Source organism: Taudactylus pleione, unplaced genomic scaffold (genome assembly GCF_031769625.1).
Source record: "Taudactylus pleione unplaced genomic scaffold, aTauple2 ptg001919l, whole genome shotgun sequence".
NCBI classification, from domain to species: domain Eukaryota; kingdom Metazoa; phylum Chordata; class Amphibia; order Anura; family Myobatrachidae; genus Taudactylus; species Taudactylus pleione.
The window spans coordinates 845562-864589 of NW_028286316.1; the positions used below are offsets into that span (position 1 = coordinate 845562).

At 48.1% G+C, this 19028-nt stretch overlaps 1 protein-coding gene across 5 annotated transcripts in view; it reads right to left on the reverse strand.

Annotated features, from left to right (window-relative positions):
• Positions 1–327: 327 nt before the first annotated feature.
• LOC148436191 (uncharacterized) overlaps positions 328–19028 on the reverse strand; it is a 167877-nt gene continuing 149176 nt past the window's right edge. For 4 of the 5 annotated variants that reach the window (XM_088465234.1, XM_088465232.1, XM_088465233.1 and 1 more), the window contains 4 exons: positions 8288–8366; positions 8071–8168; positions 7587–7932; positions 328–1146 (listed from right to left, as the gene is read on the reverse strand). In XM_088465234.1, the coding sequence (XP_088321360.1) occupies positions 488–1146; positions 7587–7932; positions 8071–8168; positions 8288–8366 (1182 nt within the window). In that variant the 3' untranslated portion in view covers positions 328–487. The remainder of the gene's footprint in view (positions 1147–7586; positions 7933–8070; positions 8169–8287; positions 8367–19028) is intronic. The other variant, XM_088465236.1, reaches the window with a different exon arrangement.

Consider the following 19028-nt stretch of genomic DNA (forward strand, 5'->3'; position numbering starts at 1 on the left):
AAACTGTGTGCAAGTGTACCTAGAAGAATTGGTGCTGTTTTGAAGGCAAAGGGTGGTCACACCAAATACAGGGTAATAAAATCACATAAGTGAAGTCACACAGATATAATAGCAAACTCCCGGATGGTCGTAGGACCAGGTGAAGGGTTCTTGACTATCTGGTCTGAAAGACCACAGAGATATCAGGTGATAGTGATGAGTTTGATTGATTTGTTTAAACCATCTGGGTGGAGCGAATTCAGTGAGAACATCCAGATCACCTCCTGACGGCATAGACAAAATCTGTCACCACCCCTGAGAGTCTTCATATTAAATACTATACAAATCTTTATCAAGCCCTATATTATTTATTGTTAAGATTTCCATAGCGCTGTACATCCCTCCTCTTTTTATATTAATGACAAACATCCAAATTATCTGTGGATGAAAAACTTAAAATGTTAAACTACTGTGTGACTGGAGTGTTGCTACAAACCTTTGTATCAGCTCATAGAAATGCTTTTCTCCTGTGTGACATTTGATGTCTAACGAGGTTCGATTTATGTGTAAAACATTTCCCACACTCAGAACATGGAAATGGTTTCTCACCTGTGTGACTTCTCTGATGTATAACAAGTTCTGATTTCCTTGTAAAACATTTCCCACACACAGAACACGGAAATGGCCTCTCGCCTGTGTGATTTCTCTGATGCATAACAAGATCTGATTTTCGTGTAAAACATTTCCCACAATCAGGACATGGAAATGGTTTCTCACCTGTGTGACTTTTTTCATGTCTAACAAGATCTGATTTCTGTGTAAAACATTTCCCACACTCAGAACATGGAAATGGTTTCTCACCTGTGTGATATCTCTGATGTATAACAAAAGCAGAATTCTGAGTAAAAAATTTCCCACACTCAGAACAGGGAAATATTTTCTCTGGTGTATGAGCTGCACTATGTGTAACAAAACCTGAGATATCAGGAGAACATTGGTCACAATTAGAGGTATCAGATGATATAGCTGCACTGTGAGGTACTGGATGTATATTTAGTGTAACAGGATTATCTCCTGGAGATTCCTGTGTGATGTTATCTTCTAGTTTAATATCTGAAGACAAGATGAGATCTCTCTCCAAGTCATTCCTGCTTGTGCGTCCATCTGCTGGAAATACAATAACAATTATTAATCACAGCTCATAGCGCAGACACACTGAGAAGCACTTTATATAGCAGAGACACACTGAGAAGCTCTTTATATAGCACAGACATACTGAGAAGCACTTTATATAGCACAGACACACTGAGAAGCACTTTATATAGCTCAGACATACTGAGAAGCACTTTATATAGCTCAGACACACTGAGAAGCACGTTATATAGCACAGACACACTGAGAAGCACTTTATATAGCACATACACACTGAGAAGCACTTTATATAGCACATACATACTGAGAAGCACTTTATATAGCACAGACATACTGAGAAGCACGTTATATAGCACAGACATACTGAGAAGCACTTTATATAGCACAGACACACTGAGAAGCTCTTTATATAGCACAGACATACTGAGAAGCACTGTATACAGCACAGACACACTGAGAAGCACTGTACATAGCACAGACACACTGAGAAGCACTGTATACAGCACGGACACACTGAGAAGCTCTTTGTATACCACAGACACACTGAGAAGCACTTTATATAGCACAGACACACTGAGAAGCACTTTATATAGCACAGACATACTGAGCGGCACTTTATATAGCACAGACACACTGAGAAGCTCTTTATATAGCACAGACACACTGAGAAGCACGTTATATAGCACAGACATACTGAGAAGCACTTTATATAGCACAGACATACTGAGCGGCACTTTATATAGCACATACACACTGAGAAGCACTTTATATAGCACAGACACACTGAGAAGCACGTTATATAGCACAGACATACTGAGCGGCACTTTATTTATATAGCACATACACACTGAGAAGCACTTTATATAGCACAGACACACTGAGAAGCACTTTATATAGCACAGACATACTGAGCGGCACTTTATATAGCACATACACACTGAGAAGCACTTTATATAGCACAGACACACTGAGAAGCACGTTATATAGCACAGACATACTGAGCGGCACTTTATATAGCACAGACACACTGAGAAGCACTTTATATAGCACAAACATACTGAGAAGCGCTTTATATAGCACAGACATTCTGAGAAGCACGTTATATAGCACAGACATACTGAGAAGGTCTTTATATAGCACAGACATACTGAGAAGCACATTATATAGCACAGACATACTGAGAAGCACTTTATATAGCACAGAGATACTGAGAAGCACATTATATAGCACAGACATACCGAGCGCCACTTTATATAGCACAGACATACCGAGCGCCACTTTATATAGCACAGACACACCGAGAAGCACTTTATATAGCACAGACATACTGAGAAGCATATTATATAGCACAGACACACCGAGAAGCACTTTATATAGCACAGACATACTGAGAAGCACTTTATAAAGCACAGACATACTGAGAAGCACTTTATATAGCACCGACATACTGAGAAGCACTTTATATAGCACAGACACACTGAGAAGCACTTTATATAGCACAGACACACTGAGCAGAACTTTACAAAGAATATTTAGTCATTCACATCAGTCCCTGCCCCAGTGGAGCTTACAATCTATGGGGGTCATTCAGACCCACTCGCGAGCGGCAGTACGCTCGCAAGTGGGTCGATGGTTCCCACTGCGCATGCGCACCACGGAGGGAGCTCAGTCGTGCGCATGCGCGAGACCCGGTGAGCGAAGGACTTTCCATCGCTCGGGGTCTCGCACCAAAGGGGGCGTGCTGTCGATGTTGATTGACAGCACGCCCCCTTTGGTGGGCGTGCCTGCCAGACGGAGGCGTTCCCATGGGAACGCCTACCGTCTGAAGCCGGCTCCACTGACATCACTAGTGATGTCAGTAGGAGTGATTTTGGCTCTGAGCCAAAATCACTCCAGGGCTTGTGGTTGAGAAATCCAACCACAGGGTTTCACTCGCAAGTCCGATGGTCGTGATGATCAAGACCATCGCGACCATCTTGTTGGACGCTTGTATATGCTGTGGGTGGTGACCCACAGCTATACGAGCGTCCAGGAGGACGCTCCATTTTAATGGAGGAGGGCCCTGATTCAGAGCGAGCACTCTGGTCAGAGCATCCGGCTCTGAATCAGGGCCTATATCCCCTACCACATGAAAACACATATACACACACTAGGGTTCATTTGTGTCAGAAGTCAATCAACCTACCAGAATGATTTTTGGAGGGTTGGATGAAACACATACAAACTCCACACAGATGGCACCTTGGATTGGAATTAAATTCATGATTCAGTGTGTTGAGATAGCAATGCTAACCACTACACCACTGTGTTAATATTATGAATGATGATGTTTATTTGTTTACTTTGCTGGCACAAACTGAGCACATTATTACATTTTTAAATGTACAAACAAAAATTAAGACTCTAAATAAAGATAAAATATTGGCATAAAATAGCACATGCACATGATCAGCACATGTCATAGACCCAGCCACAGGGACAGGCAGATGGCACATCACCAATGTATATCTCCCCCAAATGCAGACTTTGATGGGTAACGTTCCCTAGCCATCATCACAGAGCAGGAAGCCTCATTAGCCAGTGACGTTGGTGAACCACAATACCCATCTAGATGCCCTCACACACACACATGGGAAACTTGTGGGCTAATTACCAACAACTACTACCACACTACACAATGTTCTCCAGGTGGATAGATAAGTAGCAAAAGCAGCCTCTATATGGTCCTCTGGTCATCCTCAGGGAGAGTAGCCCCACCAGAGTCATGTTACCAACAGGGTAATGAGTCACTGTATATAACCACTGAGAGGGAAGGAGAGCGATAGGACAGAGCAACATAGAATGATGGTGGCACAGAGGGAGGGGGAGGCAGCAGGACAGGGTAGGGGAATGGTGCAGGGAACAGAGCAGGACAGGCAGCAGGACAGGGCCGGGGAATGGTGCAGGGCACAGAGCGGGGGAGGCTGCAGGACAGGTGAATGGTGCAGGGCAGAGCGGGGGAGGCAGCAGGACAGGGCCGGGGAATGGTGCAGGGCACAGAGCGGGGGAGGCTGCAGGACAGGTGAATGGTGCAGGGCAGAGCGGGGGAGGCAGCAGGACAGGGTAGGGGAATGGCGCGGGGCACAGAGCGAAGGGAGGCAGAAGGACAGGGTAAAGGAATGGCACAGGGCAGAGCGGGGGAGGCAGCAGGACAGGATAGGGGAATGGTGCAGGGCACAGAGAGAGGGAGGCAGCAGGACAGGGTAGGGGAATGGTCCAGGGCACCGAGCGGAAAGGCAGCAGGACAGGGTAGGGGAATGGTGCAGGGCACAAAGCAGGGGAGGCAGCAGGACAGGGTAGGGGAATGGTGCAGGGCACAGAGTGGGGGAGGCAGCAGGACAGGGTAGGGGAATGGTGCAGGGCACAGAGCTGGGGAGGCAGCAGGACAGGGTAGGGGAATGGTGCAGGGCACAGAGCGGGGGAGGCTGCAGGACAGGTGAATGGTGCAGGGCAGAGCGGGGGAGGCAGCAGGACAGGGTAGGGGAATGGCGCGGGGCACAGAGCGAAGGGAGGCAGAAGGACAGGGTAAAGGAATGGCACAGGGCAGAGCGGGGGAGGCAGCAGGACAGGATAGGGGAATGGTGCAGGGCACAGAGAGAGGGAGGCAGCAGGACAGGGTAGGGGAATGGTGCAGGGCACAGAGAGCGGAAAGGCAGCAGGACAGGGTAGGGGAATGGTGCAGGGCACAAAGCAGGGGAGGCAGCAGGACAGGGTAGGGGAATGGTGCAGGGCACAGAGTGGGGGAGGCAGCAGGACAGGGTAGGGGAATGGTGCAGGGCACAGAGCTGGGGAGGCAGCAGGACAGGGTAGGGGAATGGTGCAGGGCACAGAGCGGGGGAGGCTGCAGGACAGGTGAATGGTGCAGGGCAGAGCGGGGGAGGCAGCAGGACAGGGTAGGGGAATGGTGCAGGGCAGAGCGGGGGAGGCAGCAGGACATGGTAGGGGAATGGCGCGGGGCACAGAGCGAAGGGAGGCAGCAGGACAGGGTAAAGGAATGGCACAGGGCAGAGCGGGGGAGGCAGCAGGACAGGGTAGGGGAATGGCGCAGGGCAGAGCGGGGGAGGCAGCAGGACAGGGTAGGGGAATGGCGCAGGGCAGAGCGGGGGAGGCAGCAGGACAGGGTAGGGGAATGGCGCAGGGCAGAGCGGGGGAGGCAGCAGGACAGGGTAGGGGAATGGTGCAGGGAAGAGCGGGGGAGGCAGCAGGACAGGGTAGGTGAATGACGCAGGGCAGAGCGGGGGAGGAAGCAGGACAGGGTAGGAGAATGGCGCAGGGCAGAGCGGGGGAGGCAGCAGGACAGGGTAGGGGAATGGTGCAGGGCAGAGCGGGGGAGGCAGCAGGACAGGGTAGGGAAATGGTGCAGGGCACAGAGCAGGGGGGCAGCATGACAGGGTAGGGGATGGCAAAGAACAAAGATGGTGTGTGGTTATAACTCTGTGTGTGAGAAGGTGGAGATCATGTGACGTGTATCATGATGTGTTGTATACAGTATATTGAAAACCTGTCAGTCATGTAATATTACTCAAGGAAGATAATGGGTATTATCACATGTGGTAGTGCCCAAAGAGAATCAGGAGTAATGTCACATAGGGTCTCATCACATTGACCAGTGATTTAATCACTATAGTGACATCTCTTGTACTGATGTATGAGATACACCAGAGAGTGTGGGGAGGAGACTGGTCAGAACTCCGGGCTGGTAACACACAGTGACATGATGTGAGGAGGAGAGCAGGAGTATAATAGGGGCTGATGGCTCCTGATGTATGAGATACACCAGAGAGTGTGGGGAGGACACTGGTCAGAACTCCGGGCTGGTAACACACAGTGACATGATGTGAGGAGGAGAGCAGGAGTATAATAGGGGCTGATGGCTCCTGATGTATGAGATACAACAGAGAGTGTGGGGAGGAGACTGGTCAGATCTCTGGGCTGGTAACACACAGTGACATGATGTGAGGGGGAGAGCAGGAGTATAATAGGGGCTGATGGGTCCTGATGTATGAGATACACCAGAGAGAGTGGGAGGAGACTGGTCAGATCTCTGGGCTGGTAACACACAGTGACATGATGTGAGGGGGAGAGCAGGAGTATAATAGGGGCTGACGGCTCCTGATGTATGAGATACACCAGAGAGTGTGGGGAGAAGACTGGTCAGATATCTGGGCTGGTAACACACAGTGACATGATGTGAGGAGGAAAGCAGAAGTATAATAGGGGTTGATGGCTCCTAATGTATGAGATACACCAGAGAGTGTGGGGAGAAGACTGGTCAGATCTCTGGGCTGGTAACACACAGTGACATGATGTGAGGGGGAGAGCAGGAGTATAATAGGGGCTGATGGCTCCTGATGTATGAGATACACCAGAGAGTGAGGGTAGGAGACTGGTCAGATCTCTGGGCTGGTAACACACAGTGACATGATGTGAGGAGGAGAGCAGGAGTATAATAGGGGCTGATGGCTCCTGATGTATGAGATACACCAGAGAGTGTGGGGAGGAGACTGGTCAGATCTCTGGGCTGGTAACACACAGTGACATGATGTGAGGGGGAGAGCAGGAGTATAATAGGAGCTGAGGAGGATGTAGAAGAAGATGATTGTAATGGCTGAATTATTATTTTTATTTATAATTAGACCATTATAGTGATGTATGCAAGATATGTAGTCATTCCCAAGTTCCATACACATAGGAGTTTACTATCTAAATACCTGAACACACAGGGTCATTGTGTCAGACCATTTATTTGTACATTGCACGATAGTGCTTATTTTAAAAACAGGAGTCACATTTCCTGCTGCAATCAGAACTCACCAGACCTGTCATTTGTTTTATGTTTCATGCCTTGATTCATCCACAATATATATAATTCACCTATTGCATATGTCTAATGTCCATGGCAGATACCATTTTTCTGCCTCACCCAGTATTTATCAACTGATTCTGTGAATTCTCATCCCTTTTGAATCTACAGCACGTCTTGACTGTATGCATTTATATTCCATGCATCACCTTGTATTCATGAATAAATTTTATTTTATGTCTACACTGACCTATGTCATCTATACGGTCGACTCCGTCACAGCATTTATGTTGAGGAGCGCCTAAATACATGGTAATACCTACCTTTAGACACATAATTCAGACTTTGGTTTTCACTAGGGAAAACCCATTACCATTCACGGCCTGCTTACCCTCAACAGGAGCGCCCGGTTTCACCAATACACCACAAAATCTCATTGTGTCAGAAGTAAACATACCAGTATATTTTTGGATTGGGGAAGGAAATCCACACAAAACTGGGAGAACTTACAAACTCCACACATATAATACACTGGTTAAAATCAAACCGAACACTATATCATGGTGCAGAGAGAGAATGTGGCTCTTTTCTGTAATAAGTGTTTATTACTCACCTGTACTGATATCTGTAGGGATTTCCTCCTCCTTACACTGATCACCCCTCACATACATCTCTTCTTCTTCCTCTGTATCGTCTGCCTTTATATCAGTCACATACGTCTCTTCTTCTTCCTCTATATCTTCTGCCTTGTTATCAGTCACATACGTCTCTTCATCTCCCTCTATATCTTCTGCCTTGTTATCAGTCACATACGTCTCTTCTTCTCCCTCTATATCTTCTGCCTTGTTATCAGTCACATACGTCTCTTCTTCTCCCTCTATATCTTCTGCCGTATTATCAGTCACATACGTCTCTTTTTCTCCCTCTATATAATTTATCTTATTAGTCAGATCTTCACCCTAATTAAATCAGAGAATAAAACAATGCATAATGTCATTACTTGAGATTACACAGTGTAATATCAGTGTATAAGACACACACAGCTTCTGTACAGATCATATAGTGACAGTCACTGTGGGACCCTAAATCCCACCTACCTGATGCTCTTGTGGGGTCCTGTGATTCTCCTCTGCACAATCCTGAGAATAAAGAGGATGGGAACATCTCTCTGGGGTATTTCTGTTACTGGATCCATCTGTAAGAGACACACAATGACTGAGTACATTGTATATATGTGATTATCAGGTAATGTGTGTATATAGGGGGCCCCCATAACTGCTCTCCCCTGTATAATAAATTACAGTCTCCTCTTACCCAGTGATGTGAGGGGCTGGTGATTCTCCATTATCACGTCCTTGCATAGACCCCTGTGTTCCTCTATATATCCCCTCTCCTGCATGGAAATATAAAAATACAGAATTATGGTATAACATACCTTTGATTATTATTTTTCTTCGAGGTCCATAGGGTCCACAGGAATTACCTTGGGGTAGTATGTAGTTGTATCGCATACAATGCACCAAACAGCAAAAGCATTGGGGCTCCCAGCATGCACTGGTCCTCCACCCTATTTACCCTGTCCATAGCCACAGGCATTCAGGTTGTAACCAAGCCTAGCGGCAAGAGACAGAGTGGAGAAGAAAGTACAACTTACATAAGAAACACTCAACATACAAAGAAGGAATCTGTGAAAAAGGCTAAAGAACAGATCCCAAGTGAGGCCAGGTGCGTCAGGGTGGGTGCCCTGTAGACCCTATGGATCTGAAAGAAAAATAATTATCAAAAGGTATGTTATACATCCTAAAGCAGTTCCCTTAAGGGTGGGGATGCTGCTGCGCAGAAAGGATAATCCACCGCACAAAGGAAGCATCCTGGGAGACAAATGTATCAAAAGCATAAAACTTGACAAACGTATTAACGGAAGCAGTTCAGCCAAGGCCCCATGTCTTACTGCCCACGATGGTCCAGCAGATCGAGTGGAATGTGCTGTCACTTTGTTTGGAACAGGGAGAGTATAGACCTGAGAAATGGTCATACGGAGCCAGCGAGCCAAAGCTTGTTTGTTTGCTGGCCAACCTTGTTTGTGAAAACCATATAACACAAAGAGAGAATCTGTTTTCCTGATGGAGCTGTTCCGATCCACGTATATACGAAGGGCTCAAACCACATCCAGGGAAGCTTCACCTGTAGACATGTCTCAAGACTTTAAGTCTGGGACTACAATTTCCTCATTTATATAAAAACGGGAAACAACCTTTGGTACAGTAGGTAGCCCACCTTGGTACAGAGGACAGCTCTATTTTGATGAAAAATCAAATATGGAGAGCGACATGACAATGCTGCCAAATCAGAAACTCTGCGAGCTGACGAGATGGTGAGGAGAAAAAGTGTTTTTGCTGTCAGCCATCTCAAGTCCACCTTATCCTAAGGTTCAAAGGGATGCGACTGCTGCGCCCTGAGAACCAAAGACAAGTCCCACGTGCCACCGGAGGGAGAAACGAAGGTTGCAGCTGAAGAACCCCCTGAAATAATGTTCTAACATCCGGCAGAGGGGCAATCTTGCGCTGGAACCAATCAGTCAAAGCAGAAACTTGGACTCTCAAGGTAGCCAGGTGAAGACTTGGGTCTAATCCAGCCTGAAAAATGCGAGTACTCTTGATACCTTGAAAAAGTTAGGGTCATATTTTCTGTGGGAACACCAAAGAAAAAATGAATGCCAAATATGATAGATGCGAGCAGAAGAAGGCTTCCTTGCTCCTAGCATCATTTGAATCACAGAAGAGGAAAAACCCCTGGCTTTTAAGACAGAAGACTAAAGAGCCACACTGTCAAAGTCAGCCGAGGTAAATCCTGGTAAAGGCAGGGACCCTGCATTAGCAGATCCTGCCGTAGAGGCAGTGGAAGTGGACTGTCTATGGATAGACGTGTCAGATCGGAAAACCAATTCTGCCGCCCTCCTGCTTGAACTTTCTGATGACTCTTGAGAGGAGGATGATTATAGGAAACAGGTATACCAACCTGAAGTTCCATCTCACCGCCAGAGCGTCCACAAAGGCGGCTGAGGGGTCCCTTGTTCTGGACCCGTATCTGGGGACCTTGTGGTTGTGACGTGACTCCATGAGGTCTACGTCTGGTAATCCCCACCTGTCTACCAGGAGTTGGAACACATCCGGATGAAGAGCCCATTCTTCGGCGTGTATACTGGGAACTTAGGAAGTTCACTTCCCAGGTGAGAACACCTGGGATGAATATTGCCGAGATTGCTGGAAGATGGATTTCTGCCCACAGCAAAATCTTTGCCACTTCCTTCATGGCTGCTGGATTTCGATGATTGATGTAGGCCACTGCTGTTGCATTGTCGGACTGAACCTGGACAGGCCTGCCCTGAAGAAGGTCCTGCACAAGTATTAGTGCTTTGTGCACTGCTCGAAGCTCCAATATATTTATTGGCATGTGACTTTCCTGGTCCGTCCACCTTCCATGAAAGGTATGATGACCCTTCACTGCTCCCCATCCTCACAGACTTGCATCCGTGAGGAGAAGTACCCATTCCGGGATCCATAATGGATGACCCTTGTCTAAATGAGTCGTCTCCAGCCACCAAGCGCGAGAGAGCCAAACCTCTGGTGAGATGAAAATTATCTGAGATTTTATCTGATGATACTGGCCATCCCACTGGGCCAGGATCCACAGCTGTAGAGACCTGGAGTGGAATTGGGCATATGCCACCATGTCAAATGTGGCTACCATGGAGCCCAGCATCTGCAAAGCCAAGTGAACTGACACTGTTTGCTTGCCAAGTAAATTGTGCACACAAGACTGGAGTGCTACAATCTTGTCCTCTGGTAGAAGAATCTTCTGTCCCAGAGAGTCATGCAGCGCCACAAAGTGTACCATCTGCTGAGTTGGAGAAAGAGAAGACTTTTTCCAATTGATTGTCCAGCCATGTTGCTGTAGGCAGACAACGGTCATCCTTATATCAGGAGGTCATCTAGATATGGCAGTAACTTGACTCCTTGTTGCCTGAGACAAGCCGTCATGACTGCCATTATCTTGGTAAATACCCGAGGGGCTGTGGATAGACCGATGGATAACCTGAAATTGGTAATGCTACTGATCTACCGCCAATCTGAGAAAGCTTTGCTGGGATCTTGCAATCGGGACATGCAGATATGCATCTTGTATGTCCAGTGAGACCATGAAGTCTCCAGGCTCCGTTGCCAGCATAATTGACCATAGGGTTTCCATATGAAACTTGGGCACCTTGACGAATCTGTTGAGAGACTTCAGATTCAATAAAAAATAAATTTGAATAATAACCCCTTCTCTGTGGCGTCATAGGAACGGGGACTATGACTCCTGACCTCAGGAGGGCCCCAACAGACTCCCGGTAGGCCAAAGCTATGCAGGAAGGTTTGTACCCACAAACCTTTGAAGGGGATGCCTCAGGAATGTGATGGCATAACCCTGAAAGACCAGCTCTCGCACCCAGGCATCTGTAGTTGTCTGATGCCAGGCCTGGGTGAACTGTAAAAGTCGGCCTCCAACCCTGACTCCTCCAGGGGAAGGCCCGCCCCATTAGACAGCAGGGTTACCGTCTGGCTTGGAAGCCGGGCGCTTGGCTGACCAAGATTTTGCTGGGCTGCGGTTTCCTGTGGGGATGGCTCCATCTAGCAAAGGACTGTTTCTTTGTCCTACCTTGTGTACATAAGGATAAAGATAACACCTGCCTCTGAGAGGTAGATGTAGATGGCAATTCAGCAGACTTCGGTGTTGCCAAAGAAGTCATTATGTCATCCAACTCTGGGTCAAACAGTACCTTCCCTGCAAAAGGCAAAGATTCCAGAACCTTTTTAGACCCTGCATCCGCCTTCCATGACTTTAGCCAAAGGGCTCTTCGGGCTGCAACTGAGTTTGCCGAGACCCTAGAAGCCAGTATACCTGCGTCAATAACCGCTTCCCCCATATAGATAGCTGCTTCTCGCATCTGGCTGAGATGAGACTGCTGCTCTCTGGTTGGATCAACCATAGTATCCTCCAGAGACTTTGTGCAATCCTCCATAGCTTTAGCCACCCAGGCTACAGCCGTAGCTGGCCTAGTAATAGCTCCAGATAATGAAAACATCAATTTCAAGTGATTGTCAAGTTTTCTATCTGTAACCTCTTTCAAAGATTTTGCTGCAGGAATGGGTAACGTAGCACTCCTGATCAATCTTGTCACATGAGCATCTAAAGCATCTATCATTGGGGGAACTTCCCATTTGTTACACACTCCTGGTGCAAATGGGTACCGAAAGGTTATATTCCTTGTGGCATGAAAATGCTTACTATGAGTATCCCATGCTTCAGACAAGAGATTTGTCAGCTGCTCAGGCTGAGGGAAATAATCCTTAGTCACCGTCTGACGCCTAAAGATTGGCTCCTTAGATGTCAGAGGAACCTCCTCTTGCTCCATATTGAGGACAAATATAACCGCTCTTACTAAAGAGGGAACATCCACTAGGGACTGATGGTCTTCTTTCTCTGAGATAGACCCAGAACTCTGAGTATCAAAGTCTGATGAGGTCGAGTCAAGCTCCTGAGAAAACACATGACGAGAACCTCTCTTATGCCCCTGCTCTATTACTACCACGGGTCTATCCACCTGTGGGGAGGCTGAAGACGGCAGTATACTCTGACTAGAGTGAGCAGAATTAACCCAACAGGAATTCATGGGGGGCATACATATAGGATGATTTACATGCTGTGAGCACCCCATAGCATGAGGCACCAAAGCAGCCGGAGTTCTTAAATCCGTGGCTTTGTCTATTAAATAGGACAAAACCTGAGGCGTAATGGCCATCCAAGATGACTCCAGTGCTGGTACCGGATATATTAGATAGCTGTTTGCAACAGTTATTACATAATCCATTCTGGTTAACATCCTGGTCAGACAGGCCTGCAGAACAGGACTTACAGGACATAAGCAATGGAGGGTTCTCATCCCCACCTTTACCTTCAGACATGACAATGTATAAATGGTGTAAGGTATACAATATAAATGCAAGGATGAGGACAAACACAGCGATAGGTGGACCTGACAGCTTTGAATTAACAGACAGTGTACACACAGCATTTAGCATTACAATCACATACAATGCATAAATACACACATTTGCTAAAGCAATATGGACTCTTAATCAACTAACCAGCCCCGCCGGGGTAATGGTAGGATATAGAGTGCGCTATATGCCAAACCCGAGGGAGAGGTATTGTCACGGCTTGGCGTGCGCTTGGACCCGGAGTGGAGTCGGATGAGGAATGAGGACTTGTTTGCTGGTACTTGAAGGCAGCCGGCCTTAGGGGAGTATGACTCATGAAGCAGTGGCACACGACGGGATCAGAACCAGGCTGCGAGACACTGGCGGAACTTAGAGACCCGGGGTAGGCTGGGTATAGCAGGTAGACGGGATCAGGAGACAGGTAGTAACAGGAGCAAACTGCACCAAGGCTGAGAGGGGAGTCTGCAGAAACACACTGGTACTGACACTTTAAATGAGCAAAGGAGCACAGAGAACTAGCTCACAGCATACGCTGTGATAGACGTTGCACTGGCAACTAAAGAGCCTCTGGACAGCCCTTTAGTACCCTCAGGTAGTGCAGGATTGGTTGCTAGCCTCCCCAGCCCAGACTGAACCTGATTGGCCAGAAACGACATGTGACCCAAATCCAAGATGGCCGCGCCCAGTGGTCACAGCATGGAAGCTCTGCCAGTCTCAGCCCCTCTCACCTGCCTCCAGATGGAAGCCCTTGGTCTGCGGAGACTCACAGCACCCAGCGCTATTCTCCAGGAACCTGCACCTCTGCTGGAAACACCATGCCACAGCGCCCGGAGCGGTAAGCGTCGCGATCTCAGCAGCCTGTCACCCCTGGTCGTGACAGTACCCCCTCCTTTAGGAGTGGCCTCTGGACACTTCTTCGGTTTACCAGGATTCTCAGAGTGAAACTTAAGCACTAGGCGAGGAGCGTAGACATCCTCAGCTTTCACCCAGCAACGTTCTTCGGGACCGTAACCTTTCCAATCCAGTAGATATTGGAGTTGCCCATAACGAAAACAAGAGTCCAGGACCTGTTTGATCTCGAACTCTACACCCCTCTCAGTCAAGACTTTGGGGGAGCGTGGCAGAGTCTTGCGAAAGCGATTCAGGATGAGAGGTTTCAGCAGGGAAATATGAAAGGAATTTGGTATTTTGAGGTAGGACGGAAGTTTTAATTTATAGGCTACTGGATTGATCACTTGAACGATGGGAAAAGGACCGATGAAACGAGGAGCAAATTTCATAGACGGCACTTTAAGGCGAAGATTACGAGTGGATAGCCATACTAAGTCACCTGTTTTTAGGTTGGGCACCGCTCTCCTTTTTTTGTCCGCTGTTAATTTATATCGAAGAGAGGCTTTTTGTAAGGAGGAATGGACCTGAGTCCAAATCTGAGAGAATTTCTGTAGGGTGGAGGTCACTGCTGGTACATCGAAGACTGTCAATTCTTGAAACTCTGGTACTCTGGGATACAGTCCAAAATCTATAAAGAATGGGGTTTGCCCCATAGATGAATGATAGGAGCTGTTATGGGCAAATTCGGCCCAGGGTAAGGTGTCCGCCCAGTTGTCTTGTGATGAAGACATGTGAATTCTTAAGAAAGTCTCAAGGTCTTGATTGACCCTCTCTGTAGACCCGTTAGACTGAGGATGGTAAGCTGTTGAAAAATTCAGTGAAAGATAGAACATATAGCTCTCCAAAATCTGGCTACGAACTGTACCCCTCTATCAGAAACAATCTCAGTTGGAAGTCCATGGAGACGGAAGATGTTGTCGACGAATAACTGAGCCAACTCTGGAGCAGATGGCAACTTCTTGAGGGGAACGAAATGAACCATTTTGGAGAAACGATCCACTACTACCCAGATGGTGGTAAACCCATTAGAAACAGGTAGATCCGTTACAAAGTCCATGGAAAGGTGTGTCCAAGGATGGGTTGGTACTGACAGAGGTAGGAGTGTGCCGGCAGGAACCTGTCTGGATGTTTTATGTTGAGCACACTGTGGACAGGAGGCGATAAAAGCTTCAATTTCCGACTTCATAGCAGGCCACCAGTATGATCATTGCAGGAATTCCAAGGTCTTGCGTATGCCCGGGTGTCCGGCAAAACGAGAGGTATGAGCCCACTTCAAAAGCTGCTTGCGCATATCTGAGGCCACAGATGTCTTTCCGGGAGGAGGTTGAATGCAAGTGGTAGCGAATATTCTGGAGTCTAGAACTGGAGTTTCCTTATGACTTTCGGAAGATGTGTCGGAGGAGAGTGATCGAGATAGGGCATCTGCTTTTTGATTTAGTGAGCCTGGGCGAAAAGTTAAAGTAAAATTGAAACGAGAAAAGAATATTGACCATCGAGCCAGGCGGGAACTCAGACACTGAATATTTTTTAGGTATAGGAGATTCCGATGATCTGTATAAACGGTGATGGGATACATCGCGCCCTCAAGAAGATAACGCCACTCTTCAAAAGCTAGTTTCACAGCCAATAATTCCTGCTCTCCAATGGGATAATTCTTTTCTGCTTGGGAAAATTTCCTTGAGAAGAAGCCACAGGGATGAAACTTGCTATCCTCGAGTTTCTGGGATAGTACTGCCCCTACCGCTTCAGAAGAGGCGTCTACCTCAAGAAAGAATGGGTAGTTAATGTTGGGTTGTCTCAGCACGGGGGCGGAAATGAAGGCTTGCTTTAAGAGTTGAAAGGCAGTTTCAGCCTCTGGAGGCCATCGGGATGGATTTGCCCCCTTGCAAGTTAGGGCGGAAATGGGTGCCATGAGAGTGGAAAATCCTTTGATAAACCTTCGATAATATTTTGCGAAGCCCAAAAATCTTTGTACTGCCTTCAAAGAATTCGGACGAGACCAGTCCAATATTGCCTGAACTTTCTGGGGATCCATTTCAAGGCCGGCACCTGAAACGATGTAACCTAAAAAGGGAACTGAGGGAACTTCAAATACGCATTTTTCAGCTTTGCAGTACAGGTGGTTCTTTCGTAGGCGAGTTAACACCTCCTTGACTTGGGATCGATGTCTGACAATGTTGGAGGAGAATATCAGAATATCGTCGAGGTATACTACCACAGAGATATATAGTAAGTCCCGAAAGATCTCATTCACAAAGTTTTGGAACACAGCAGGAGCGTTACAGAGACCAAAAGGCATTACCAGGTATTCAAAATGCCCGTCTCGAGTATTGAATGCTGTTTTCCATTCGTCCCCGGCTCGTATCCTAATGAGATTGTAGGCCCCTCTTAAATCCAGCTTGGTAAAAATAGTAGCACCTTTTACTCGATCTAAAAGTTCGGTAATGAGGGGTATCGGGTAGCGAGTTTTGATGGTTATATCGTTTAAGCCCCTGTAATCGATGCAAGGACGCAGGCCTCCATCCTTCTTAGACACAAAAAAGAATCCTGCCCCTGCCGGTGAGGAGGATGGTCGAATGAACCCCTTTTGCAGGTTCTCCTGGATGTATGCTGACATGGCTTCAGTCTCGGGTAGGGAGAGTGGGTAAGTACGACCTCGCGGAGGAGTTTTGCCAGGAATCAACTCAATAGGACAGTCCCACTCCCGATGAGGAGGCAGAATATCGGCTCCGGTCTTACAGAAGACATCGGAGAAGGAGCAATACTGGTAGGGAATTGGAGTAGTGGTTGCAATGTAACTACCTTTGACGGGTTTGATTTGAGGAAGGCAGGATACTTGACAAGTTTCTCCCCAGGACAAGATCTGCATGGTGCCCCAATCAATATTGGGGGAGTGCTTGCGTAACCAGGGGTATCCAAGGATGACCTCATGGGAGGCTTTGGGAATTACTAGGAATCGGATAGTTTCAGTGTGGAGAGCTCCGATACGAACTGGCACAGGAAGGGTACGTTGAGAGACGATTCCGTTGGTAATCTGAGTGCCATCTACAGCAGATAGAGTGATGGTGTGGTCGAGAGAGGAGACAGGAAGCCGGAGCCTCTGGACAAGTTCAGCGGTGATAAAATTTTCAGCGGCCCCTGAATCGAGGAGAGAAAGAACAGTTTTAGAACCAGTGGAGATCTCAAAAGTAATGGAGAGGGTAGATTCATTTTTTGACGGAGACGGAGACATCACTCCTAACCTGGTGTCTCCGGCACAGATTAGGATCGGGAGTTTCCCGGACGACGTGGGCAGGCTGCAACCATATGACTGGTCTCCCCGCAGTACATGCATAGATATTCTCGTCGGCGTCTTTGCCGTTCTTCTACCGTGAGGCGGGCCCGGTTAATCTGCATGGGTTCGTCACCCGCAGGTTCAGACGGAGGGAGGGTTGGAGTAGTGGTCGGCCGGAACCTAAAGCGATCTCCCCTAGTTTTTTCACTCTGGCGTTCTCTGTACCGCAAATCCACTTTATTGCAAAGGGAGATAAGATCATTGAGGGTAGCCGGCGGATCACGAGTGGCGAGGTCATCTTTTATGCGATCTGTCAATCCATTCCAAAAGGTGGAAGTCAGGGCTTCTTCATTCCATTTTAGTTCCGAAGCCAGCGTTTGAAATTGAATGATATACTGACTGACTGGTCGGTTCCCTTGGCGAAGTCGCAGGATTTCCGTCGCCGCGGAGGTTGTTCTGCCGGGCTCGTCGAAAATCCTCCGGAAGGACGTGAGGAATCCAGAGTAGTTGTCTAGTAACGGGTCGGACCTCTCCCAGAGAGGCGAAACCCAGTCCAGGGCAGAACCGGTCAGTAGAGACACTATATATGCCACTTTTGATTTTGGAGATGGAAAGTTCACAGGCTGTAGTGTGAAGTGGACGACACACTGGTTGAGAAACCCTCGGCACAACTTGGGGTTCCCGTCAAACTTATTGGGAGTCGGAAGGTGCAAATGAGATGGTGCAGGTGGAACAGGGACAGCTGGAGCTGCTGGCTAGTTGGTGGCAGCAGGTAAATTAACAGTAACCAGGGAAGCTTGCAGCGTATCCTGACGAAGAGACATTTCCTGCAGGAACTGAGCCATTTGGAGCTGAGACGCCTCTAGTCCCTCTAGGCGACTGGCGATACCCTGGAGCAAGTCGGCCCTCAGATCCTGTCCACTGGCCGAATCCATCTGGCCAGTGCAAACTGTCACGGCTTGGCGTGCGCTTGGACCCGGAGTGGAGTCGGATGAGGAATGAGGACTTGTTTGCTGGTACTTGAAGGCAGCCGGCCTTAGGGGAGTATGACTCATGAAGCAGTGGCACACGACGGGATCAGAACAAGGCTGCGAGACACTGGCGGAACTTAGAGACCTGGGGTAGGCTGGGTATAGCAGGTAGACGGGATCAGGAGACAGGTAGTAACAGGAGCAAACTGCACCAAGGCTGAGAGGGGAGTCTGCAGAAACACACTGGTACTGACACTTTAAATGAGCAAAGGAGCACAGAGAACTAGCTCACAGCATACGCTGTGATAAGACGTTGCACTGGCAACTAAAGAGCCTCTGGACAGCCCTTTAGTACCCTCAGGTAGTGCAGGATTGGTTGCTAGCCTCCCCAGCCCAGACTGAACCTGATTGGCCAGAAACGACATGTGACCCAAATCCAAGATGGCCGCGCCCAGTGGTCACAGCATGGAAGCTCTGCCAGTCTCAGCCCCTCTCACCTGCCTCCAGATGGAAGCCCTTGGTCTGCGGAGACTCACAGCACCCAGCGCTATTCTCCAGGAACCTGCACCTCTGCTGGAAACACCATGCCACAGCTCCCGAAGCGGTAAGCGCCGCGATCTCAGCAGCCTGTCACCCCTGGTCGCGACAGGTATATAGAGAGACAGACCAAACCTCTAAGACCACTGTAACAGTACACGAAAAAACACCAACTGCGAGCATCTCATACACGAGGTGGTCAATTATACTAGATGCCGGCGTCCGCAACCAACAGTCTGCATCTGGGGGGAGGAACGGCTGGAGGACAGCCTACCTTCCGTAGGCTGCGAGTTTGACGGCCGGGTACGCTGACCTCACGGTAGTAAGCCGTTGACTAGTGC